This window comes from Oratosquilla oratoria, chromosome 17, assembly GCF_046742065.1.
Source record: "Oratosquilla oratoria isolate Oo_2021 chromosome 17, ASM4674206v1, whole genome shotgun sequence".
NCBI classification, from domain to species: Eukaryota; Metazoa; Arthropoda; class Malacostraca; order Stomatopoda; family Squillidae; genus Oratosquilla; species Oratosquilla oratoria.
Genome location: NC_134793.1, coordinates 30,768,532 through 30,786,907, shown reverse-complemented (window position 1 = coordinate 30,786,907; position 18,376 = coordinate 30,768,532). Strand labels below are relative to the sequence as shown.

Below are 18,376 nucleotides of genomic sequence, written 5' to 3'. Positions count from 1 at the left end.
GGTCTTGTATCTTATTCTCTAATTATCATACCCTATTTTAAATTCATTTATGGTTCCAACTTAGGCTCTTCTTTTAGATGATACCAGCCATTTACTGCCATACTGGAATATTGACTGTATGTTGTTCTGCAGTATTAATTGCACAGTAGCATGCAGTCAATGTTCCAATGCCCCAAAACAGTTCCTAGAGTTTAGGGACTGTTTTAGGGTGCCCTTACGGGCTAGAGCTATGCATCATTTGTCTGTGTTTAAGTAAAATCTCTACTCCTAAAAGAATGATGCAACTTTTGTACTATGACTATCCCTCCGTTATGCTGTTCCCTTGAAAATTTACCTTTGCCACTTCTTTGAGTATCTCTTTTCTTTTCAGCTGTATCCCTTGTGGTAGGGGGAGATAAGAATTCTGCCACAGTGATTCCCGTGTAAGTCGTAAAAATTGACAGAGTGGGACAGACTGATGGGGCTAAGTATCCTGTTCTCAGTATACTTATCCTATGAGAAGTCAAAGCATAAGAGGGTCTGGGATATTTCCAACCAGAATTCTAAAATTTAGGTCATTAAATGTGCATGGTTGTGGTACAGATGAGAGTAAAAGGGAAGAGATTTGTGAGAAGGAAGGTGGATGTGTTAACATTGTGGAAATGAGGTGAAAGGGAGGGGTGATTTTGAGTTTGGGAGTGTTGTGCCTAAGGAAGGGGAGAGGGAGGGAAAGGGTAAATCTGCAGGTAAGTGATGAGATAGGAAAGTACGTGGTGGAGTAAAGGCAAGTATCTTCAAGGTATGGGTGAAGGTGAAATTGGTGATGGGTGATGTGGGTTTTTGTTAGCACAAATGGACCTGGTAGTGAGAAGAGTCTAGAGGAAAGGGAGGCTTTTTGGATATATTCAAATGAGTGGAGAATTTTGTGTGCTTGTGGCAGGATCACAGAAGGGACTAAGGTAGTTAGTGAGAGAGTTTTAAAAGGTTTACAAAAGATTGCAAAGGAAGAGCATGCTGACAGGACACCTTTTGGTCCATAACTATGTCTGATGCGAAAAAATAAAAAAATAAACAACAGACATTCCCCTCTTTCTCAATGCTCCTTTTACTCTATCCATCCATCTCATCCTTGGTCACCCCCTCATGTTCACTCCATCCACCTCAGCCTTCCACACTTCTTTTACTAATCTTTCTTCACTCATTCTTTCCCCGTGTCCAAACCATCCCAATACTCTTTCATCAACCCTATCTCCCAACACAATCATGCATGCAAACAACACATACACTCCATGAAGGATTTATGGGAAAACCCCATTTCAACCGTGGGATTGACGGGACTGCTCGGACAGACAGTCTAGGGAACAACAGCAACAACAACAACAACAACAGCAACAACTCTCTTTCCACCCCCCTTCTTTTCCTCACCTCCTTGTTTCTCACTCTGTCCAGCCTAGTAACCCCCTATCATACTTCTCAGTTTGAGATGATTGATATGTAAATTGTATTTGTATGATGGTAAGCTCGTTGGCTGAGCAAGTTAGGGCATTGTTACTTGTGACGAAGGTTGAGGGGATGGCTGTTCAAATCCTGCCACTGGCGAAGTTGAACTGAGGGCATGGTTCATTAAAATTCCACGCTACAAAGTCCTCTGAAAGGGGCACCATCTTCTGTAAGGGGTACCATGCTATCCTTCCAGTGGGAGGAGTTTGTGACATTAAACCTTATCAAACCACAATTCTCTTTTTTATGTGATATGCAGAAAGTAGTAGGAGGGTAGCAGTTGCTAGTTGTCTGCTCTCCACGTATTTAAAAAGTGGAGGAAATACAGTCAGTTGACTACTCTTGAATTTAAGAAGTTGACCAAGTTTGATGAGTGACAGGGGGATGACTCTGACATCCCTCTTGCATGACCACCTTGTGCAGGGAGCCATCATCAATCCCTGATTGAGAGAATTAGCAGGGGAATAGAGGGAGTAATTAGGGAAGGGTAGTGCAGGGGTGGAAAAAATCAGTTTTACAGTAGTTGCCCTGTGGGATCCTTTGGAACAACTCATGGTTGCCTGCAGATGAAATCCACCTGAGTATGTTTTATATATGTGTGTGTGTATGTATATATATGTATATATATCAGGGGTGGACAATTCCAGTTTTATGGTAGTTGCCCAGTGGGATCCTTTGGAACAACTCATGATTGCCCGCAGATGAAATCTGGGTGTCCCCAGCGTGCGGGTGACAAAATTGTCCACCCCTGCAGTGTGGATTTAGAAGAGGAAGAGGACGTGTAGATCAAGCGTTTGTAGTAAGAGAGTTATGTGAGACTTCATGACAAAAGGTGTCTTGGGCTTTCATGGACTTGGACAAGGCATATGACAGGGTTTACAGGGAGGGGTTATGGAGTGTGTTGTGGATATGTGGTATAGGGGAAAGTCTGTTGACCATGATCAGTTTATATAAGTAGTAAAGCATGTTTAAGGATCAGGAATGAAGTGAATGAATGGATTCAAGATGGGGCTGTATCATGGTTGTGTAATATTACCGTGGTTGTTCAGTAATCAAGCAGATGTAACAAAAAAAATTCAGCTTCATACTACATATTTTCAACAACCTCTCACCAGTACCCCGGAATAAATCAAGAAAGACTACATATCTAAAGGATGTGAAGAAAACCGTTTTATATTCATATATGTATAAATTCAACTACGCACCAAGAGGTGCCAAGATAAGAGGGAGGGAGGAGGGTGGAGGGGAGTGGAATATATAGGAAATGGAATGGGTGGGAGTGGTTTCTATGCCTTTTTCTTTTTGGCTACCCCCCATGTAGGGGGAAAAACCCTTTGGTATATGTATGTATGTATAAATGTGTCTTGCAACACTGCTTTTGACCCAGGGCAGTGGACAGGATGCAAGGATGACCCATCATCCAGAGGTGCCAAGATAAGAGAGAGGAAGGAGGGTGGAGGGGAATGGAATATATAGGAAATGGAATGGGTGGGAGTGGTATCTATGCCTTTTTCTTTTTGGCTACCCCCGTGTAAGGGGGGAAAAAGCCTTTGGTATATGTATGTATAGATACTTAGAATAGCTTAGGAGGTGATGTAGCTTAAGTTGGAACAATATGTGAATCCAAATCCAATTCTAATAATTAGGAATTAAAGATACAAAGTTGGAACCATACCTAGATTTGAGACTAAGTGTGATAGATTGGAGAGGAGGAAATAGGACCCCACAAGCATTGCTACATTGCTGTATGTTACAGTTAAGTAAATACATAGCAAGATCACAAAGCAAGTACTTTAATACATACCCTAGAACCCAGTACTCTACCATACTCCCTCAGAAGTAGCCCTACTGTGAAATTATTTCCCCTGAGATGCAAGAATCACATTGGCACAACTGTGTTCATTCCCACGCTATTACAACACCAACAACAGCTCAGATTCCTTAGAGATCTGTGAGAGGGCATGAAGACTGTTCCCAGCCATTATGGGGCTGCATGTTTTCAGTCATTGAAACTAATGATAACATTCCACTTAGATATTTATGTGATAGCTTTATTTCTCTTTCTGTCTCCTAGCTTCTTACCTAGGTCTACTTGCTCACCTTCCTTCTGTCCTGTTCCTTTTCCATATTTTAAGCAGACCTTGCAACCTTTGTATTGCAAACAAGTTACTATCTCCGCCAGTTCCTTCTCTCGTAACTTTTCCACTTGCTACTCCCTTCACCTCCGTCTCCACTCCACAATCTACATTCCATGCTTTCCACTTTCCACACCATGTTCCATACTTCTTGGATACTACCCTCCATATTCCACTCACCTCACTCCACTGCTATCTTTTCCATTTATTTAATTTTCCATATTTTTCTGTTGCATAAATCGGTATTAGTGATAGCGTGTTATTTGCAGGTGATATTTCAAGTCAACTCTCCCTCATTCATGAGCAGAAGCAAAAATATTTTCACAAGTTACAGAACATTGTGCCATACATTCAGCAGATTGAGTCTCTGGAACTCATTGAACGGTGAGAATTTAAAGTTCAGTTCAAGTTGTTTATCTGAATTATAATAGTTGTTAGATGAAATATTACTATATATGGTTCTGAAAGTATGTTAACTAATCATAAAATGATGAAATAAGAATGTGCTTAGTGGAATGGAGGGAAGTGTCTTTGAGATTAAAGTTGGAGGTAAACTAGTTTTTTGCTGAAGACAATGCTCTTGTGGCAGGATCAGAGGAGGGATTGAGGAAGTTAGTGACAGATGGGAAGATGTGTGAAAGAAGGAAGCTGAAGATAAATGTGGGTAAAAGTAAGGTAATGAGATGTACAAGTGGAGAAAGTGGCAGCAGACAGGGAGAGACTGGAGGAAGTGGATAGTTTTAGATACTTGGGGGCAAATGTGGTGGGAAAGGGATGACTGGAGGTGGAGGTAGAATGTAGATTGAGAGAGGCAAGTAAATGCCTTGAGGGATTAAAAAGTGTGTTGAGAAATAGACATTTAGGAATGGATGTTAAGAGTAGATTGTATAAAGGAGTGTATGTATGAGAAAGCTCATGACAGGATTAACATGACATTGTGGGAGGTATTGCAGATATATGGAACAGCTTAGGTTGTTGAATTCTGTGGATGTGTTGTATCTTGCTGCCTTGCTTCTGACCCAGATAATGGGCAGGAGACAGGGATGACCCTTCATCCATGAGGAGCTAAGATAAAGAAGAAACAAATTGATGTAGGATGGGTTGAGGGTTGATGATTGATGTGGTTGGCTACCTACCTTACAAGGATGAGGGAGCCTTCTCGTAAATCAATAGATAGAACTGATAATTAATTTAAAATATGAATTTATAATTAGGCTAACAAAACTGCCTCTAGGGAGCTGAGGAATTTGTTTTTTGAAGTTATACTGGTACAGAGTTTTTTACATGCAGATTATTTTATTGTAATTTGTTATTGCATACTGCAGCTGTGAATTTGTATATTCTTTCCATTAGAATCTTTCAAGTTTCATTTTGTGGCTTTTCACAAAGGTGGGAAGCATTTCATCATATGTAAGAAGTGGCACTGAGAGTAATTATAAGATGTAGACAAATGCATACAGAAACCAAAATTCTCCCCAATAACACCACATGAAAATTACAGGAACAGTACTAAACCAGAACCCTGAACACCACACAACCATTACACTAAACTATCAAGCACCATCAGCAGAACTTAAAAAAAAAAGAAAGAAAGAAGAAAAAAAGGGAGAAAAACATAGTACTCAAATATATATTATTACTTGTGAAGATTGATTTACCTTTTATTTTGGCAGAGCATTACAAGACCAGTTCAGAAGCAGTGGTTCACACGTGGAAGGATATGATTCCAACACATTAGTGTCACCAATGACCCAGAGAATTTCTGGTGAGTTTGTGTATCACTTACTGTAGATTCACTGTTTATCAAAGTGTGTGACCTAAGTTTGAAATGATACATGTGTAAAGACTTATTATGGTGTCTAGTGACTAAAATGTTGACTCTAAAAACTAGGGGACAAGTATAATAAATATATGTGTAAGAAAGGTAATGTAAGGTTATAAAAGACAAAGTTAACATCACTGAATTTTATTGTAGCAATATGAATTTGGAAGCTTGATATTAATTTAGCATACAAGATGTCTTAGCGACCCCAGGAAGAAAAATGCTTGGCGACCCCAAGGTTGGGAAACGGTGGTTTACAGCCACAGGAGTGAATGGCTTGCCTTGTTGAGGAAGTGCTTTGTCTTGCTGCATTACCCTTGACCCAAGAAATGTGGTACGGGGGATGGGCATAGGGATGACTCTTCATCTACAAGTTGCTAATATTGGATGTACAACAAACAGGTTTTATGATGGATGTTGGGTAGGTGTTTGTTCATATTCAGCCACTTCTATATAAGGGGGAGGGCTTTTGACATATGTATGTACTTAGTTTTAATGTAGATTTGAATTCATCATTGAATGTACATACATATACCAAAGGCTTTTTTCCCTTTATAAGGGAGGTAGCTGAAAAAACAAAGGCATAAAAACCACTCCCACCCATTCCATCCCCACATACTCCACTCCCATCCACCCCCTTCCCTCCCTCTTATCTTGGCTCCTCCTGGATGATGGGTCATCCCTGCATCTTGCCCACTGCCCTGGGTCAGAAGCAGTGTCGCAAGACACAGCACATCCACAGCAAGGCTGCTTCATTAAATTGGTGCCCCCCCCCCTCTCTGTCCCCTCATGCAGAAATGGAGAAGATGGGGGAGAAATCCTTTCAGGCTGCGTCAATTTATTTTACATAGGCTGATGTTTTGATATGGAAACTGGGTCCAGAATGTAATTTTTTCTTTCTTTTTTTCAGGTACTGCTTCAAACAGCATAGCATCCAGTGATTTTTCAGAGAAGGATCAGATATGGTCACATGGACTTGGAAAGGAGAGGAAGAAGGATGCCACTACAAAGGAAATGTCTACATTTATTCACCACAGTGGAAGAAGCAGTAGAATGAATAGTACTGATTTCTCAACCCCAAGTTTCTCTGCCCTGAAAGAGATGGAAGAGGAAGTGAAAAAATTAAGAGCCCTCACAAAGAAGGCAGTAGAGTCAAGACAGAATACTTTGACACATGACCAAAGAAATGGAAGACAATCTAACAAGGTGTTCAGTAAGCAGTCAGGAAGACAGCAGCTTGTGTCAGGGAGCCACAAAGAAGATACTGGTGTCTCTAGCTATGCCCAAAGCTATGATACAACATCCAGCAGTAGAGACAAGACAAAGGAGAGGATCAGGGATAGAAGGGACAGAGCTAAGCTTTTGGACACGAGAAGTGGTCACCGTCACAAAAGTCAGCAAAGTCTGTCTAGAGCTTTTAGATTAGACACAGAGTCAGTTGGTTATCCTTTGCAGGATGATGCTGTGTCAAGTGTTGGGGATACAGCCAGACAGTCAGATGCGACAAGTACAGTTGAGAGTACTTCAGATGAGAAGATTCACCACTCAAGCCATGCATCAAGGCAACATATGTCCGTCGTAAGAGATGTTCTAAGTGGTGAAGGACCAAGAATCTTTAGTAGTGAAAAAGATTCAGTACATTTGGTTACTAAAGAGAAAGGAGGAAAGCCCAGTGCCCCCTTTGATAGTAGGGAGTTAGCGGACTTGGGAAATGGACTTACTTCATCATTAATGGGACAGTATGTCAGAAGCGGAAATGCGGCTTTAAGTGCAAGGCAGTTAAGGGAGATGGGTCCCATGTGGTCAAGGTCTGTGTCTACAGAGGTAATAGAAAAGAAAGATAATGCTACAACACATGATTTTGTGACCAGCACCTTGAAAAAGATAGTAACAGGATATATAACCCAGAGGGAAGTTGGTTTTGGGACACAGAATGACCTTACAGATACATCTCAAGTTAGGAGTAACCTTGCAAACACTCTACAAGGCAGTAGTGGCATTGTATATCCTCATCAAGGTACAATTGGCCTTACAGACGCTCCTCAAGGTAGAAGTGACCTTATAGATGATCTTCGAGGTAGGAGTGACCTTGTTGGTGTTCTTCAAAGTAAGAGTGATCCAAAAAATGTTCCTAGAGACAGGGGTGACTATATAGATGCTGTGGGAGGCAGGAGCGAACTTCCGGATAGTTTTCAAAGCCTGCAAAACAATCTTATTGGTGGAAAGGAAACATACTCTTCAAACAGAATTGTTTCATCAAAGAATCTTTATAACAGTAATGGACAAAATGAGGCTGATTTAGGTTTTACAAAAGAAGGTCAACCATCAGGTGGAAGGATTGGCACTAGAGCAGAACAGCTTTTAGAAGAAAATACACCAGAAAGAGAGGAAGCCAAAAATGATAAAAAAGACTTTAGTCAAATGTTCCCAAGTTTTTTAGCAGATCCCAACCATACATCTCAACAGGCCCATAGTGTCGGTATTCAGACTGGAAGGTCTATACTAGAAGACAGTACAGGGGCAAAAAATGATGTTAGCTTGGTAGGGAAATCTTGGGAAAAAAGATACGAACAACAGCCTTCAAAATTAAAATCAAAAGAACTGCATGATGAAAGGATTACTCGAAAAGGGAGATATGAAAAAAATACAAAGTTCCTGGATAAAAAACTAAGACATGGGGAGAATGAGAGGTCTTCCTCAGCAAAGGAAAGTCAATACAGAACTAAGGCAGTCGTAGAACGGAGAAGTAGCTCGACCTCAAGGACAGAACTTGAATCGGGCAATACAAAGGAATTTAGCTCCTCCGATGTATATGTGGAAAAAAAATCAACAAGACACATTTCTCCTCATAAAACAAGCAAGTTCAAAGACACATCAAGAGGTGTGGTTACAAGGACAAAACACGGAGCAAATGTACAAGTCGTTTCTGGAAGAAGATCACATAAAAGCAGGAGACCTTCTTCAGCCAAAGAGAGTCAGCATAAAACTAGAATAGGCAGGGAAGAGAGGAGCAACTCAGTTTCAAGGACTGAAAATATATCAGGAAGTTTTGAAGATTTAAGTTCACCAGAAGTATGGGACGGATCTGTCGAAGACCCTACTTCATCCAGAAGAGGTGACCACACTAGTGCATTGAAAGAAGTGAATAGACCAAAGTCAGACAAAAGGATACATAAAAGCTGGAGACCTTCCTCAGCCAAGGAATGGCAGCAACTGAAGGAGGCCAGAGGAAGGAGAAGTAGTTCTGCTTCAGGAAGGAATACAGGGTTGAAATCTGAAAGTCACAGTTTGTCACAGTCTAATAGCAACAGTCAGTTGAGTTCAACAAGTAACACCCTAGAATCGCAAAGGAACAAAATAGGACACAAACAGTCAAGCAAACAAAAAAGGTGGGGTCAAGAGAAGTTGGTAGAACCACTGGTGAATAAAACAATCCATGCAAGACACCGGCACAAAACCGTCATCAGTGAGGTAGAGGAATTAAGAAATGAAAAAAGGAAAGAAAACAAAAGGACCACAAGTCGAAGGACTGAAGAAACCTTCAAGTATGCAACCTCAAAGCAGCACAGAAATGTCAGAGTAGATATTTCTTACAGTAGTACTTCGTCGTCTGTGGAACATATAAGTTTAGTGACTAGTAGAGAGTCCCATTCTCTTTTACCCAAGGAGACTGCAAAACAAGACCCTGTGACCTTCAGTGTACCTGTTGGAGAATTGGAGAGCCTCAGTGATATTGATCCTGAAATGAAAACCTGGTTGAAGGAAAATCAGGAGAGAATGAAAAGTTTAGGGATTGAAATACCCAAGAAACCAGTTCTCTCTCTTCAGGTATGTTGATTCACTCGAGTATTTTCGGATATTCTTGTTTTCAGGGGAGAGCGTTCAGAGCATCAGGTAATTTTTGGAGAATGATAAAGAGAATACCAGGGGGAGCTGAGAAAAGTGTGAGAGGTGATGAGAGAAAGAATAAGCAGGAGTAGAAGAGGAATGGGTATATTTCAAAGAAGTGGTAAATTGCACAAAGATGGCATGTATTTATCTAGTTGTATTTTTACGGCACGGGAGTGTCTGATGTGGAGTGTTTGAAAAAGGGAGGTACAGCAATAGTGGACTGGCTAGTGAGGTTGTTTAATGTGTTTAAGGGAGGGGAGAATGCTTTTCTGGAAAAGAGAATAAATGTGATTGTGGTAGTTTTAGAAATCAATTTGTTTAGTGTAGTTGGGATTCTTCATATGGTAAGGAAGTCTTTTGGGCTTTATGGATATGAAGAAGGTCTTTGACAGGGTCAGTTATTGTGGGAGGTTTAGGGCAATTGAGCAGTAGAGTTTGTATTAGAGCTTGGAACTGTGAGAGTGAGTGGTTTGAGGTGAAGGTGGGGCTGTTTCAGGACTGTGTTTTGTCACCTGGTTGTTCAGTGTGTGAATGGATAGGGTGGTCCTCTACTGGAGGTAAATACGAGGGTGACTCGTAGGGGGTTGGTAGTTAGTGGGAGGAAGTGTGAGTTGAATCAGTTGTTGTATATACAGATTGACCTCGCATTAACGGACTAAAAGGGGGGTAATGTGTCCATTGATGTGAATAATCCATTGATTTGGAGTGGTTTTTGGGTGGCATAGTGATTGCACAGCAATAAACAACATAAAAACACCGAAACACAGCGAAAAACACTGCAAACACAGCTAATTAACGTCCGTTAATGAGAGGTCAATCTGTATGTAAAGATAATATGTTGATGCATTGATGACCATGTACTTGGGGCTGGGTCATGGAAAGATCTAAGGTAGTGATGTAGATCAAGAACATATGTGGTAGAAAATTGGAAGTACATACATATACTCAGGGCATTTTCCCCCATACAAGGGAGGTAGCCAAAGTCAAAGGCACAAATCTGCTCCCACCCATTTCATCCCCACATAATCCACTCCCATTCACCACCCCTCCCTCTCTCTTTTCTTGGCTCTTCATGGATGATGGGTCATCCCTGCATCTTGCCCACTGCCCCGGGTCAGAAGCAATGTAGCAAGACACAGCACATCCACAGCAAGGCTGCTTCATGACACCTATGCAGGCATCATCATACCGAAGTGGTTGATTACATCTGTAACTGTTATATTTGTCTTGAATGAAATATAAATGAAGATATAGGAAGTACACTTTGGATTCACTTTTGATTTCCTTATCTCTTTTTTTTTCCTTAGGAAGCCCTAGCCAGAGCCCGTCCTGGGTATATTCGAAATGCAAACAAACGGCGTGCTTTCTTGCAAGTTAAGAAAGACATACGGAAAGAAGCCAGTGACCTCAACAAGCGTGTTGTCCTGGAGATGCCTTCCAAAATGGATACCTCTCCCACTACACTGAAGAACCATTTATATAGGCCGAGTAAGCAGTGGAGGAAGATATTTCTCCATATCTATTCTTTTTGTATAAGTTTTATTTGATTATTAGCAGTAAGTGAAACTAAGCAAGAGGAGGGGTGAGTTTGAATTTGGGAGTGTGGAGGGAAAGGTGTCAGGAGTGAGGAATAATGGAGAGAAAGAATAGCTTTGTTGGCAAGTGATGAGAAAGGAAATACATGATGGAGTGGAAGGAAATTTCTTCAAGCATAATGTGGATGAAGGTGAAATTGGGTTGGAAGATACATTTTATTTTATTTATTTTTTTGTGTGTGACTACACATGACCCTGGTCATGAAAAAAATTAAGAGGAAAGGGAGGCATTTATTTATATGAGTGTATTGAGAGTTTTGGGAGGCACATAAATGTAGTGGTGTTGGGGAATCTCATTGCTAATAGTAGGCATGTTTGGGGTGCCAGAAAAGAATTACACTGGAAAGTTGGTATTGGAAATGTGTTTAGAAAAGGAGTTCATGATAACAAATACAATGTTTAAGAAGAGAGCCAAGCATAAGTGCATGTGGGAAAGGATAGTGTAGGGGAGAATGGTTAATAGGGTAATTAATTATGTAGGGGTACCTAAAGGAAGGATTGGAAGTGTTCTGGACATTTATATTTTCAAGGTGTAGTCTAGGGAATATCGGATCAATTCTTGGTTGAAAGGGTATCAAGAGTGGAGGAAAAGGGAAGAGGTCGAGATGCGTTGTGAGTAAAGAAATTAAATGAAAAGAAAGAATACCAGAGTTTGAGATAAATGTGGGAGTTGGTGAGGGATGAAGTGGAAACAGGAGTAGAAGAAGAATGGGTATATATCTAAGAAGTGATGGTGTGTTAAGATGGTATGTGGGATGAGGAAGATTGTAGGGAACAGAAGGAGAGGTCTTGAAAAGTGGAATGAAGAGGTGAAGGCAATGGTGGAAGAGAAGTGAGCATATGAGGATTGGTTGCTAGGGAAGAAGGAACTCATTGAAACCCTGATCTGTCCAAGACTGGAATGTGCATCAGTAGTATGGTGGTTGGAATATTTGGAGTGCCACTTAAAAATCATAGTGGAAGATTAATGGTGGAAATGTATTTAGGAAGAGAGTTGATGATAGCTAACTCAGTGTTTACGGAAGAAGTCAAGCATAAGTACACATGGGAGAGGGTAGTGAATGGAAGGGTGGTGAATAAAGCATTAATAGACTATGTTGTGGTATCCAGGTTAAGAGTAGGAAGAGTTCTGTATGTCCATGTCCTTAGGGGAGAAAGTAACGGAATATCACATGAGGGGTTCAGGAGGAAGGGTCACTGTGTAAATGAAGCAGTGATGATTCTTCATCCATGATGAGTTAAGATGAGAGGGAAACAAATGGGTAATGGATGGGAGTGGAATTGGGTGGGGATGGGTGCATGCCTTTGCTGACTACCTCCCTTATAAAGTGGGGAGAAACTCGGTATATAGAGTGATACTATACATGCACTGGTGGCATAATCAGAAGCATGCTGGTCTTGCATTCAGTTGTGGGTTCAAATCCTGCATTTCTCTCCGATTCCAAAGGAGTAACTGTTAGTTGCCCCAATGGTCAAAGTGCATAGGGCAATTCTGAGAGTTTTGGCTGCAGCTATGTGCCTCCTGGCGTGGGCTCCTCACCTTCACCTTCTTTATGAACTTCTTTATAACAAAAGTGTTTTTATTTTATAGTTGGTTGAGAAAGTTTGTTTATATTCCAATGCATTCCCCCCTTTTTTTTCCATCTGTGTGTAGCAATGAAGCCTTTCTTCTCTTACAAAGAAATTCAAGAATAAAAGTGCAAAATGTTTGAGAACCTACCTGAAATAAAAAACCCAGTGAGTGTGCAACAAAAGAAAGCATTATATCATAGGAATCGAGTTGGGGATGGAGGTTTACTGTAGAGTGAGGGATGCAAGTAAATGTCTTGGGGGAATGAAGAATGTCATGAGAACCAGGTAATCTGGGAATGGATGCAAAGAGAAGATTTTTATTAAAGGGCGATTGTGCCTGTGACACTGTATGGGGTAGGGATTTGAAATTTAAGAGAGAGAGGAGAATTTTAAATGTGTTTGAAGTGAAGTATTTTATAGTTGGATGAGAAAAGGTTTGTTTATATTTATGTTCATTCATCATTTTCTTTTTTTCCATCTCTCTCTTTAGCAATAAAGCCATTGTTCTCCTACAAAGAAATTCGACAACAAACTCGCAAAATATATGAAAACCTACCTGAAATAAGAAACCCGGTGAATGTGCAACAAAGGAAAGTATTATATCATAGCAACCGAGTGATGGCATCAGTTTACAGCCAGGTGAGTTAGTAAAGGTATTGAATAAGCTGTCAATTACAAGAGGTCTATGATAATACAAGTATTTGGGATTTTATTACTATGGTTCCAAAAATTTTCTTTTGTAAATTTGTCAGAGCTGGCCGCGTTACTGCTGGACAGGTAGTGCGTTACTAATGCCCAGCTCTGGTTATTTTATGTTTTAGAAAAGGGAATATTAATGTTGTAGTTTAGGGTATTATTTTATTGAGAATATTCATAAGAAATAAATACTTCTCCATTTAATTTTTTTTTAATCAAAATCATTCTAAAGGAAATTAAATTTGGTAATGCATTACTGGTGATGCATTGACGGTAATGCACTACCTGTCTGGCAGTAATGCGTCCAGCTCTGCAATTTGTGAAAATGTGGAAAATGTTTGAATTTTTCTATGCATTGGTTATTAGAAATAAGACCTTATAGTTTTAACAGGTACATTTTCTCTTCCATTTCAACCTTACTAAGGCAGCAAGAGGTTCTATCACCTGCCATCAATGAGTCCATTACTCCAACTAAGGTAGCCAGTTTCTCTGGTTATCCATTAGGGATGAGGAAGATTGAAAATCAATCAATGTATTGCCTTAGCCATTTCTTGCATAAGACATGCAAACCCAAGGTTATATAACAGTGGACCCCAAGGATAGCCCATACTGCCTATGTTATGTTAGGTATTTGATACAAGTAGCTTTTTCTTATCTTTAATTCTGTTTGCACAGTAATTACAGTAATGAACAATATCAATCAGAGTATGAGCAAATGTGTCGTGACCTATGTGGCAAAACTCTTTCTGCCTGCATTGTGCCCGTCACCCCCTGTCTACTACCTGCTGCAACAGGAACTCCCCTTGTGGGGTTAACAATAGCCTCAATGATATGGCACAACTAAAGTGACAGCAGCACCCTGGCAGTGACAGTTTTAATGACACATCACGCAACTACACATCCCCAGTTCTCTCATACTGATGTAACTTGTTCACAACAATATATATACATGACAAACACCTGGTTACATTACACTGAAGTTGTGCAATTTGATGGCCAGTGTGCACACACACATACATAAGGATAACAAGAACAAACAACATACACAAGAATAGACATTAGAGAACAGTACTTGTAATCTATATACATACATACATATACCAAAGGCTTTTTTCCCCCTTATAAGGGAGGTAGCCAAAAAAACAAAGGCATAGAAACCACTCCCACCCAGTCCATCCCTATCACAATCCACTCCCCTCCACCCTCTTCCCGCCCTCTTATCTTGGCACCTCCTGGATAATGGGTCATCCCTGCATCTCACCAGATTACAAGTATTTTTGCATCAAAACCTGTAATCTGAGAGAAAATGATCATCATGAATCCAACAGTCTTAAGTACAACATATGCGAGTATTTTGCCCCCCTTTGACATGCAGACCTCAGTAGCTATCTCTCCTTGAACACTTGTGTGTCTGTCATGTCCTCCAGGTCTGATTCAACAGGTCAGTACAGTCTGATGAGTAGCTCATCAGCCTCTTATTTTCTCATTGGTTCTTGTCCTTCCAAAGTGACCGTGGGATGAAGATCCCTCACGTGCCTTGCAATACCATTAACCTCAACAGATTGTTCAGACACTACATCCATCTTTTGTCCAGTGTTATATTTGATGGGTTATTTACATTTTTTTCACAGGTTACAAATGAATGTGTTTATGTTGAAGCAGGAATATTTTTGAAGAAATTTATCTTTTAAGATGTGTATAGTTCTGTTTTGTGACTTTAGAATAAGTATATTGTGTGTATCAAAAATATTGACATTAAATATTTACTTTTCAGCAACTAAGGAAGAAAGTATTGGGTGGAAAGGTGTCACATGCACACAAAAATATTATAACTCCGACAAGAAGAACCTAGATGTATGACAGCTTAGGTTACTGGTAAATGCAGTTCAGCATAGTTATACCTCCACACCTATTACTCAGTAATAACATACGGTCTTCCTTTTTCACACATAGGCTTGTACTTTATGGTATATGTACACAGTTTATATTTTGTATTATTATTTTTATGATGTAGATTTGAATTTATGTAAACTGGATGTTATAAAAGCTTTAATCAGCTCAGCCAGTAACCCTTTGTGGTGGTTTTGGTGTGCGTGAAAATATTCCTGATGAGACCAGTGCCTTTTCATGAACTCATATATAGAACAGATCTTTGTTATGCTTTAAATGAAATAAACTTTTAGTCTTTATAAACATGTGAGTGTTGTTACAAAGTAAAAATTACCTTCAAAAGGTTTCTAGATTATTTTTGTTTAACTATGCACAAAATACTCTGCCCATCTTCCCCATACCACATCCTCTTGTGTTAACATCTGTTCATCTGCACCTTTTACCTTTTCATATCCAATTGACTCACCTCCTCTTCCTCTCTTATATATGATCTCTGAGCTCTCATCCATGATATTCATAGTTCACAATCACTAGTCTTACACATGATTGAAGACTATGATGAATCACACCACCTTTTACCATGGAGATTTATGCTTGACTGTCTTCCAAAACATTGTATTTTTTTTCGTCAACTTTCATTCTAAACACATCTCCAACATCACCTCACCACAAAGATTCTGACTTGACACCCCCAGACCTCCCTACTTCTACATCTGTTGGCTCATCTCCAACTTTAGCATTGAGATCCCTCTACACCACTATGTTGATATTCCTCTGAAATGATGTGTGGTTCCAGTCTGTAGGGGCGCCCTAAAACAGTCCGTAAAGCATTGGCTGCATACTTCCTTTTATATATATATATATATACATATATACATATACCAAGGCTTTTTCCCCCTTACAAGGGAGGTAGCCAAAAAGAAAAATGCATATAATCATTCCCACCCATTCCATCCCTAAATACACTCCACTCCCCTCCACCTTCCCTCTTATCTTAGCACCTCCTGGATGACGGGTCATCCCTGCACCTTGTCCACTGCCCTGGGTCAGAGGCAGTGTCGCAAGTCACAGCACATCCACAGCAAGGCCACTTCATTAAATCGGCAAAAAAAAACAAAAAAAAAACATGAATACAAGGAGCAGATGGGGAGAAATCCCTTCGGGCTGCGTCAAATTTTGCTCACACATTCTACCTCACCCCCATCCCCCCACCCATTCCACCTCATGCATCACAACATCATCCATATACAACCATTCTCCATTCACACCTGTCTTCTGTCCTCTATACATACTAGCAAATGTGGCATAAAAACCACTCCATTCCATCCCCACATACTCCACCCCCATCCACTCCCCTCCCTCCCTCTTTTCTTGGTTCCTCCTGGATGATGGGTCATCCCTGCATCTCGCCCACTGCCCTGAGTCAGAAGCAGTGTTGCAAGACACAGCACATCCACAGCAAGGCCGCTTCATTAAATTGGTGACCCCCATCCTCTCTGTCCCCTCACATAGAAATGGAGAAGATGGGGAGAAATCCCTGCTTCAGTTTATTTTTTATACATATTCCCTCAACCCCCCCCCCCACTCACCCTCATACATCACAGCATTATCCATACACAACCATTCTCCATTCACCCCTATCTTCTGTCCTCTCCCGTCCTTCCTCTTCAGACATTCTCCTCTTTCCCAATGCCCCTTATACCTTATCCATATATATATATATATGTGTGTGTGTATATATATATTTTGAAGGGTCAGTGGACCCCACACATAATATCAGGACTATTCATTACAAAACAAATTGTTAACAGGTATCCTCTCCCTCCCCCTGACCCGACCTCAGGTCATCCTCAGGTCACTAGAGAGTGAGGGTAGTGATATTTACTCCTTCCCTAGTTCCTTTTCCTTTGTAAGAGGTTGCTATTTAAGATAGCATCCTCCTCCCACTTTGTACTACTGAAGAGGATTGCAGTTAGCAATCAAAATATATAGATTTAATTTATTCAGCTCTTTCTTTCTTCTGACTGGTGTCAGTTGTGATTTACAAACGCGTGTATATATGTATCATAAGATAGTTTGAGCACCAGCTGTGTTGTACAAAATGGTAACATCACATGGGTCACTGTTATCATTGAAAGACACGGTTCCCTTGAAATTAAAATCATTGTAGATATCTTTGCTAGAGTTTATGTGAGTGAGACTAACTATGGGTTTATATTCTGGAAGGGGATGTTTAGCCTTAGGTTGAAATGCAGTCACAGCTTGTGATAGATTGACCTGTATTTTTTACAATAGGAACGATGTACTTATTATTGTTGTTATTATTATTTACATTATTATATTTTAAAGGAAGCTCGCTAGCTGAGCGGGTTTGGGAGTCATTACTTGCGGCGTAGGTTGAGGTAAGGGCGGTTTGAATCCTGCCACTGGCGAAGTTGGATCAAGGGCATTATGATTCATTAAATTCCACGCTACAAAGCCCTCAGTGAGGGGCACTGTCCTAACCTCCCAATAAGGGGGAGTTTGTGACATTAAACCATATAATATTTTTTATTTATTTTTTTATCATCATTATAATTTTTTTCATATCCGACCTTGATATGGACCAAAAGATCTCCTGTCGACATGCTCCGCCTTTGTAATCCTTTGTACTTCTTTAATCTGTCAACCTTCCGGAATCCCAAAGTAGTTAGAGGAGGACTGTACATTTTCGTTCCTGGATCTGTCTCTGACAGGATGAGACCTCGGAAAAAGTGAGTAAGAACCAGCCAAACGTGCCTTCATGAAATCTGTTTCTTCATGCTCTTCAGTGTGCATTATAATGTTGAGTGGAATCTTTCTTGAACTCTTTGAGAACCATTAAGTTAACTATTTTGTCATAGTACTTTCAAAGCACATCGTAGATTTTCTAAACTTATCAGTTTTACACCTTTAGTGTTCATAATGCTAATGGCTCTAATGCTGTATTTATCAACAAGGTAATACAGTTTTAGTTAATCGTATACTTTATATCCAACATAGATGAGAGTTGAACATAACTCCATCTTCACAATGCAACACATATGATTCCCATTCGTAACGTAGTATATATAACTACATTTATATTGGGTGTTGAATCAACAAAAATACTGACAAACTGGAATTTAGATTTTCTAATAAGGGTGCCGGGGACTTCTTAAAAGCTTGGCAAGGGTGTATCAAGCCAGAAAAGATTGGGAACCATTGGACTAGAGAATGAACGACATTATATGTTCCATCGAAGCGCTCCGTGAGGCTATTCTCTCAAACCGAAGAGG

At 40.2% G+C, this 18,376-nt stretch overlaps 1 protein-coding gene across 3 annotated transcripts in view; it reads left to right on the top strand.

Annotated features, from left to right (window-relative positions):
- Window positions 1-16,205, top strand: part of LOC143034572 (uncharacterized) — a 32,200-nt gene extending 15,995 nt beyond the window's left edge. For all 3 annotated transcript variants that reach the window (XM_076200827.1, XM_076200825.1, XM_076200826.1), the window contains exons 7-12: window positions 3,884-3,998; window positions 5,288-5,379; window positions 6,347-9,264; window positions 10,635-10,815; window positions 12,985-13,133; window positions 14,965-16,205. In XM_076200827.1, coding sequence (XP_076056942.1) covers window positions 3,884-3,998; window positions 5,288-5,379; window positions 6,347-9,264; window positions 10,635-10,815; window positions 12,985-13,133; window positions 14,965-15,042 — 3,533 coding nt within the window. In that variant the 3' untranslated portion in view covers window positions 15,043-16,205. The remainder of the gene's footprint in view (window positions 1-3,883; window positions 3,999-5,287; window positions 5,380-6,346; window positions 9,265-10,634; window positions 10,816-12,984; window positions 13,134-14,964) is intronic.
- Window positions 16,206-18,376: the final 2,171 nt, after the last annotated feature.